The sequence below is a fragment of the Petaurus breviceps genome, unplaced genomic scaffold (genome assembly GCF_028583685.1).
Source record: "Petaurus breviceps papuanus isolate PSGF00001 unplaced genomic scaffold, PetGlider_PUasm1.0 189, whole genome shotgun sequence".
Lineage (NCBI taxonomy): Eukaryota > Metazoa > Chordata > Mammalia > Diprotodontia > Petauridae > Petaurus > Petaurus breviceps.
In genome coordinates, this window is record NW_027185809.1 from 23,873,705 (window position 1) to 23,882,982 (window position 9,278).

Here is a 9,278-nt window from a genome sequence, read left to right on the forward strand (position 1 = left end):
GACCTCTCTGTAGCCTCCGACACTGTTCATCACCTTCTTCTCCCTGGTATTCTCCTCTTTACATTTTGTTGGGACACTCCTCTCTCCTGGTTGATTGCTCTTCCTCGGTCTCCACTAAATTTTCATCCACATCACCCCTTCTAACCACCAGTGTCCTGTAAGAGCTCCTCCTGGGCTCTTTTCCTTTGTCCCTGTCTACTATTTCACTTGGGGATCTCATTAGTCCCCATGGATTCAATTAGCATCCCTATGCAGATTTTACTTATTCTACTTATAGATTCTAATTATCCAGCTTTAACCTTTCTGATCTACAGTTTCTCATATCTCCAACTGCCTATTAGATACCTCAAACTAGATGTCCTATAAACATTTTAAGCTCAACATGTCCAAAATGGAATTCATTTATTTTTCCCCTCAATCTACTTTTTGTAACTTCTCTATTACCATGAAGGCAATCCTTCTAGTCCCCTAGTCTTTCAGCCTAGGTGTCATCCTCTATTCCTCACTAGCTCACAACCCCCTCACCCATATCCAATCTATTGCCACAGCCTATAGATTTCACCTTTGCAACATCTCTCAAATAAGTGTCCTTATCTTCTCTGACATTGCCACAGCTGTTGGGCAGGCCTCATCTCCTCATGCCAGGGCCACTATAATAGATTACTGGTTGGTTTCCCTGTTACAAGTCTCCCCAGCCCAAGTTCACATTTCATTCAGCCAACATGATCTTCCTAAGGCACAGATATGACTGTGTGTAATGGGAATGGTAATTTGAAGATCTTCCCTGCCCCCTAATAGGGCAAATGTAACCACATGAAGCCTGTGGTGGGAGGAGTTTGTGTTTCAAAAGTTCATTTGAAAGTAGCTTGTTCTGGGGCGGCTAGGTGGCACAGTGAGTAAGAGCACCGGCCTCAGAGTCAGGAGAACCCGGGATCAGTTCTGGCCTCAGATACTTAACACCCACACAAAAAAACTGGCCATGTAACCTTGGGCAAGTTACTTAATCCCAATTGCTTTAAAGAAATAGCTTGTTCAGAACTCAAAGTGTTTTCACAATGGTGACTAAATGCCCCAGTTAACCCATAAATGCCAATTTAATCCATAATATTCTATGCTTTCCTATTAATGATACTAGCTTGAGTTTTGGGATATAGGAGCAGTGAAGAAAGGAAGAGGAGAAAGGCAAGATGAGATATCTTGTTATTTCTTGCATTTGTGGTGCGTAAGCCTGGAAAATGCGTGCTTGGCACTCACATGCAGTCCTTTCTGAACCCCTCTCCCATGGTCAGTGCTCCATAATGTCTTAAGTACTCCCACTGTAGACTTGCTCTTTATCCCTAGAAGGGATTTCCTGTTTCAAAATATACCTATATCCCCTCTCCAATGAAAAGTTCTTTACCTTCAGTGAAAAGGATTTTAATTAATTGTTAGAAGCAATATGGCTGAATTAATTCAAGTAATGGTCTTCTTTGAACTTCTCAGAAATACTTGAGTTTTTTTTTTTTGAGTCAATCAGGGTTAAGTGACTTGTCTAGGGTCATCCAGCAGCTAATAAGTGTCTCAGGTTGAATTTGAACTCAGGTCCTGCTAACTCCAGGGCTGGTGCTCTATCTATTTGCTACCGAGCTGCCCCGAAATACTTAAATTTTTAACAAAATTATTTTTTAAACATAAATCACTATAATGGGTAGAATTATGGATATTGTTAAAGATGAAGTGAAAAAAAATCAGGCATTATCAGGGAAGATATTTTTGGACAGTTTTTTTTTTCTAGTCGACAAGAGAGTTTTGTATCTTATGGTCATTTCCCCTGAGTTATTCTTGCTCTACTTTTGTTCTTCTGAAATCCATAGGTCCTCATAAAGTCTGTCTCTCACCTGGTTCTCCCTTCCCCCCATCCCCCCCTACCCCCCACACAGAGATAGATGTCTTCCATAACACCAGCAGTACGGGTGCCAGTAACGGTGGTGGAAGTAGTGGGGCAGGCACTTGTGTATTTGGTCATTCTAAATAGGATGTTTGACAGAGTAACTTTTTCCTGAGAGAAAAAATAGTCACAGGGAAAAAATTATCGTACATGATTTTGTAAGGGTGTTTTGGCCTTTTCGTTTTCTATCTTTAGTGGGAGAAAGCAGGGCAGAAGAAAATTTCCAGAGAGCTACTCTAGAATTAATTAAAAGATGTAATAAGGCAAATCAAATCTGCTCTTGATAAAGATAAGTAACTAACAGAATGCCTTTACAAGCCTTTTATCACAGTGCTACCCTAAACCCTGAAGCATTGTGGGATGACGTATAACCAAAAGACTGGAGATTCAGCAGAGAGTCATATAGAGGCAATGAAATTAAGATGCAAAACGAGACATAGATTTTTGGAAAGTGACAATGTGAGAATTTGTTTTGTCTGACTATGCATATTTATTATGAGTATTTTGTTTTTATTTTACATTGGGGAAAGATGAAGAGAAGAAAAAAATTAAATGCTTGTTAACTGAAAACTAAAATAAAACTAAAAAAAGAGAGTCATATAGGTTTTGCTTAGCCTTGAAAGGTAAAATATTAAAACAGTGATGAATAACAACTGAAAGTCCATTAAGAATACTGATTTAAAATGTATAAATTATTCTAAATGCATTATATAAACATTAGCAATAACTGAGTAATCAATATTCATACTGTTATTTTTAATGAGCCTTTTCCCATTAAAAACATTTAAGTTTTTGTTTCCTTTCACTTTTCTATACTTAGAAAGAACATTACCACGGAAATTAGGCAGTCAAAATCATAATACATACCATCATTTGTCTGGTGGCAACTATTAGAATTACAAATACAGCACTTACAAGGAAATAATCAGTATGGAGGGTCTCACCTATTCAAACCTAATAAATGATAGCAAAATGTATAGCTCCTCCTAAATCATTGATAATTACAGGTGTTGTGGAGGTTAGCAATTTAAATCTAATATATAAGTACATGTATATATATATGTCTGTTTCTATATATGATAAATATATATAATATTCTTACAGTAAAACTTCATGTACCACTATGAATATCAATCTACCCATAGTAGTAATATATATTTAGCAATGAGATCCCAGTAGAAATCTGGAGACAAGGACAAAATTCTTAAGTGAAATCATACCTGTCACTGAGAAAATTCTATCTGCTAAAAAACAAAAGACGGATGTGGAATTGTTCCAATTTGCTCCTAAGATATTAATAGCAAGAGTAGTACCTTAGGGGCAGCTAGGTGGTGCAGTGAATAGATCGGCCCTGGAGTCAGGAGGACCTGAGTTCAAATCCAGCTTCAGACACTTAACACACACACACACAAACCCTAGCTGTGTGACCTTGGGCAAGTTACTTAATCCCAATTGCCCTCCAAAAAGCAAAAAAAAAAGGTAGTACCTTAAAATATTTAGATTTAAGTATTTCATATGTTCTAAAATCGTTTCAACAAAAATATATTCCCCTTGGGAACTGGCAAAATTTACTGTTCAATTGGATCACCTTCAGGAAGGGAGGGAACAGGTAGAAGATTCTAGTTCCAGAAATTTGTCAAAGTAGAAAATTTGCATTTTTGTATGGTTTATATCACTGACTTAGAGCTGGAAGTGACCATGGTGGGGGCAGGGTGGGATCCATAAAGTTCAGCCTCCTCATTGTGCAGATGAGGAATCTTGAGGCACAAAGAGATTAAGTGGCCTGTCCAGAATTACAGTTAGTAAATGACTGAGGTAGGACTTTAGCTCTGTTCCTCTTGATTCCAAGTGCCCTATCAACTATGCCAGGGTATTTCTCAATAATAACAGCAGCTAGGTGGTGTAGTAGAGTGCACCATTTTACAGATGAGAACCCTGAGGCTGGGAGAGGTTAAATGACTTGGTCATAGTCACACAGCTACTAAAGTATCTGAAGCAGGATTCAAATTCATTTGTTATTTATGATACCAAGTCCAGTTTTTCATCTACTAGGACCTATTTATGCTTCAACAAATTAGAAATGGAAAAAATTGCCGAATGAACTGAAATGTAAATCCAGATTATTCTTAACAATAGGTTTGATCAGTCTTATCTGTCTATACCCTTCCTAATCTCTACAGTATCTCTTTCTCCCTTGCTTGTGTAACACGGATAGAACATGTCTGAGGAAATGCATGGATTAGTCATGAGCTGAGTTCTTCCTGGCCATTTCTGGAGACACATATAATGGGGAATGGGATTAGAATAGCACAAAGATCTCTTGCTCCCTATGATGGCAGTAGGGAAAGGGGACTCTGTCAAAAAGAATTGACCACTGAGCCAGGAGGAGCCACCTAGTCAGTCTCCAAAAGGAGAGACAACTTCCTCCCTTACTGTATTTTCCTATCTCCTGAATTTTCTCTTAGGATTCTTACCGTTCTACCTTGAACTCCCTGGGGGGGAGGAGGGAAGATGGAATTTCTTCTATTCTCCAACAGCTGTAAAGGATGCTGGCACATGGCAAAGAGCACAGGTGCTGCTACATATAAACCTAAAGCTTCTAGCTGCCTCTTCTGTTTTGTGTTTCTTTCCTTGAGCATAGATGAATGAATAGCAATTCTTGAGATGGATATTTCCAGTCTCGAAGATTCTCTCCTAGGACTGAACTTGGTTTGCATATGAGGGTAACCACCATAAGAGGTCTGTTAGTGGGAAAGAGTGTCCTAGCCCTCAAATCTCAGAAAAATCTGTTTTATATTTGTTTCAGGTATTTAGTACGTTTATTTCTCCTTCCATTCCTCAACTTCCCCATGAATAATTTTTCTGTAAGTTATACCTCCCTGTGAATTTAAGTCCAAGGGGTATTTGCATTTAAAAATTATCTCTAATTGTGGAATGAAAAGCTCTGTTAAAGTCCTTTCTGGCATCCTCCAATAGCTAGGGAGGTATTTTGGGAAAGCCAAAGAGGCCCTCCCTGTGAAATTAACTGCAGAGTTTTAAAGATGCTCTGGACTGGATCTAATTAATAATGTCAAAAAAGAAAAAGAATATACTCACTGGATTGCCATACACTGTAAGTTCTCTGATGGAAGGAATAACCTCAAGCTTTTCCAATTCAGCCATATCCTATTTAAACCACAACAAGAAAAACAAAAAATGACTGTCTAGGTTCCAACATTTTCAAATATAAGACAATAAAAAGTAACTAATTATAACTTTACTTTAGAAAACTTGAAACAAATACAGCATGTGAAGACGTATGACTCGGTAGAACCTAGAATTTTTAGAAACAGAGCTACATAACATGGTAATAGCATTGCAGGATATAACTAGAAGGGAATTTTGAAATCACATATTCTTAGATTCTCATTATGATAGGGAAACTGAGGCATAGAAAAGTTATGTAACTAGCTTAAGGTTACACAGCTAGTTACTAGCAGATCTAGGACTAAAATCTATGTTTCCTGGCTCCTGGTTAAGTGTTCTTTTTACTACACCAATGTGTTTTCTTACACCTTGTTATTTCACTTCATGTTCACTGACCAGTTTGGGAGAGAATAAAATTCTTCCTATGTATACTCCTTTTTGTTTTTGGACTGAGTTTGTGCATTATCCAAGAAGAAAACTACCTAACCTATAGATGTTAGTCCCGGAAGTTTGCCAATAAAATGCTTCTATGTAAGCTAGGTGGGATATGGACAGAAGTAGTGAATTTAAGGGAAAGTAGATATCAGTGCAACCCTGGGATAATTCTTGGAACTCGGAAACGCAGAAGCCCCCACATGTCTTAGTTTTATCATTCGATTTGATGTTATTGCCAGAAACATATGGCCAGAAACCAAAAGAAGATGGGGGGTCATTTAGCAATAGTCCACATGCTTCATGGGTATTCATGCAATTTCAAGGGAGAATGGGCCTTCAGAGGAAGCTTTAAAGGACAATATGGGAAGGTATGGATGGATTTTAGTCTATATCACTGGATAGAGTACACCCACATAGATGAGATCACAGGGTATTTATATGGAATAAAATGTATATACTCTATAGGTCAAAAATGAAACATAGGCAAAATTTTCGTTACAAAGTTCTTATAGGAGACCTACAAAGGAAAGTTCCTCTAGAATGGAAAGTTTACATCATGAGGTTAAGACTTAAGAGAAAATATCTGCCTACCTGAATTTTGTTGTATCCCAGGAATAGCTTTTCTAGTTTTACCAAAGGTTGTAAATTGGTCAGTTCTCGTAGTCTGTTTTCTTCCAAATGAAGTGCCACAAGTGCACTAGGCTTAACGAAGGCACTGTCACTAATTGCTCTGATGCGGTTATGGCCCAATACCAATTCTTGGAGGGCTGGCAAATTGTCAAGTCCTTCGATTTGACTGATTTCATTGCCTGAAATAAGACCAAATATTCGTGGGATTTCTCAAATTGCTCTCATCTTTCTTTGTTTAGAAATTTTACTGCACAGGTATGGTTTTGAAAAAATCAAAATTAGAGCCTAAGTCAATGGAGAAAGCAAACATAAATCATAAAGTGAGGACTGTCCATAAAATGAAGAGAAAATTGATCTAGAGTATTTCCCAGTAGTCACTATCTTCATAAAAATGACTAGTTTTAAAATTTATTTGCCAATAGTCTTATAGTGTGAGTCTGTCATATGATCGTAAAGAGACAGAAGGGAAAGGTAAATTAACTGTTTACTAACTAACAATGAATGATATCTGTCCAAAGATACCTTAATGTGTGATGAAATAAACCATAACAAAATCAGTATTATAACTATAAATATAACACAATGCAATTTAAAAAGCATTAAATGACTACTTTGTGCAATGTACTAAAGATAAAATTCAAAACAGTATTTGTCCTTAAGGAGATTACATTCTACTAAAAAAAAAAACTCAGAAGATTTTATCTTGACTTACAAAATAACAAGGACAATTATTTAATGACATTTTTTGTAATCAGGACTAAGGATACTCATAATGAAGGGTTCTTAACCTAGGGTCTAGGAACTTGGTTTTTAAAAACATTTTGAAAACTTTGTATCTATAAACTTGGTTTCCTTTGTAATTCTATGTGTCATTTTATGCATTTAAAAACATAATTTTGAGAAGGGGTTCATAGGTTTCATAAGATTGACAAAGGGGTCCATGACACATATAACAAAACAAAAAGATTAAGAAGCTCTGGCTAACACCAAATGAACACTAGGAAGAAAACTAAACTTTACTGAACAACATATGTTGGGAAGGATGAAGTGGGGAATTTATATGAAGCATTAAATGAGATTCTTTCAATTAAGTGTAATTAAGATGCCCATCAACTGGAAAATGGTTGAATAAGTTGTGGTATGTGATTGTGATGGAATACCATTGTGCTATAAGAAATGATGAACAGGATACTTTCAGAAAAGCCCACAAAGACTTATATGAACTCATGCAAAGTGAAGTGGACAGACCCAGGAGAGCACTGTATACAGCAGTACCAGTAATGTAAAGACTTAACTACTCGCATCAACATAATGATCCAAGACAGTTCCAAAGGTTACATGATGAAAAATGCTATCTACCTCCAGAGAGAGAATTGATGAACTATGAACAATGATTGAAGCATCCTTTTTTATTGTTTTATTTTGTTTGTATTTGTTTTTGCAACATGGCTAATATGGAAACATTTCACATGACTTCACATGTATAATAAATATTAAATAGCTTGCCTTCTCAATGAGAGGGAAGTAGTGTAAAAGAGAGAGAATTTGGAACTCAAAAGTTTTAAAATGATGGTTAAATTTTTTTTTACATGTAATTGGGAAACATCTGATGAAATAAATAAAAAATAATTTTAAAAAAGATGGAAATGTGCCATTATGGGAAGTGTGGGGTTAGTAAAAATTCGTTGCAATTTCCTAAAAGCCATCCAACCTCCTCTACTCATCCCTTTGAACTCTGGGTCCAGCTCACTGTCCATGAGTATTGTTTGTCTAGATATCCATTCTCTTGGGACTCCATTAAGATGCATATTGAAATATAGACAATAGACATTCTTTGTCAGTTTGATCTTTCCTGTCTGGATGAAAAGAATAAACTACTTTGAGTGATTAGAAATATCTCCTAGAAATTTCTGCAGTGAGTTGGAGCTTGATGCAATCAACATACATCTACAAACATAATATCTATAGGATCTCACTAGTCATAAGTAATATGTCTTCAATCTGAACTTGGCTCTAAATCTTTTCTATAATAGTGGCAAGCATATATTCTCCATGTTTTTTTTTTTACATTTTCCCTTGATATTTATTATTAGAAGGGGCAGTGAAGGAGGTTACTTCTGGTGTTACATCTTCCAAGGTATCTTAATCTTCAATATTTGGATGGGAGGTACTTCATTGCAAAAGAATTTATAGGGCAGCATTTTGTTCTACTGAGTTGAAAGCTTTTTTTATGATCAACAAACAACAAATGCAATGGGGTCTTGTGTCTTCTATACATTTCAGTCAAATATGTGGTTTTCTGTCAACTATCATTTGCCAGAAACTTACTTGTGCCCTAGCAATATTCTCATAAGGAGTCTCCTCAGTTCATGAATAGATAAATCTCATAAAGATTTTGTGTAGATGAGAGAAGAGGAATATAATTGCTAGATGTTGATCTTTTCTTTGTCACCCTTCATGGGAATAAATACATATGAGATATTTTCTATTCCTTGGTATTTTCTCCTACTTTAGATACCTTGTAAATCAGTCCCTCGATGGCCTCACAATTATATAATCAATCAACCAATCCATAAGTATTTGTTAAGAGTCTACTAAATGTTAGGCATTGTGTAGGGAATAGAGATACAAATACAGATCCTATGAAATAATTTTTCTTGTAGTTTTTGGGCATTCAATAAATATTACTCTACCACCCCCTTTCTTTCACTCGTGAAGAAATCCTTGGGGCAGCTAGGTGGCACAGTGAATAGAGCACCGGTCCTGGAGTCAGGAGGACCTGAGTTCATATCTGACCTCAGACACTTAACACAAAACTAGACATGTGACCTTGGGCAAGTCAGTTTACCCCAACTGCCCTGCCCTCCCACCTCCAAAAAGCAAAAAAAAAAGTGTTGGGATTCAGCTCCTACAACATTATACTTATTAATCACTGGACAAGGATTATTATATTGAATAGCATGTAAAATTAAAATTTATGATCTAAGTAGTACTCCAGAAACTATGATTCAAACAATCCTGATGAAAAGATTTAAGATGAATAGAAAATCTGTCAAACACAAGATGGAGAAGCATAAAAAGGTAAATATGAAAGAAAAAA

General features: G+C 36.4%; 1 protein-coding gene across 1 annotated transcript in view; it reads right to left on the bottom strand.

Annotated features, from left to right (window-relative positions):
* The window catches only part of LRRC9 (leucine rich repeat containing 9), a 211,438-nt gene that overhangs the window by 24,739 nt on the left and 177,421 nt on the right, over positions 1–9,278 (bottom strand). Inside the window, exons 28-29 of the mRNA XM_069092055.1 lie at positions 6,140–6,357; positions 5,024–5,092 (exon numbers count right to left, since the gene is read on the bottom strand). Of these exons, the coding sequence (XP_068948156.1) occupies positions 5,024–5,092; positions 6,140–6,357 (287 nt within the window). The remainder of the gene's footprint in view (positions 1–5,023; positions 5,093–6,139; positions 6,358–9,278) is intronic.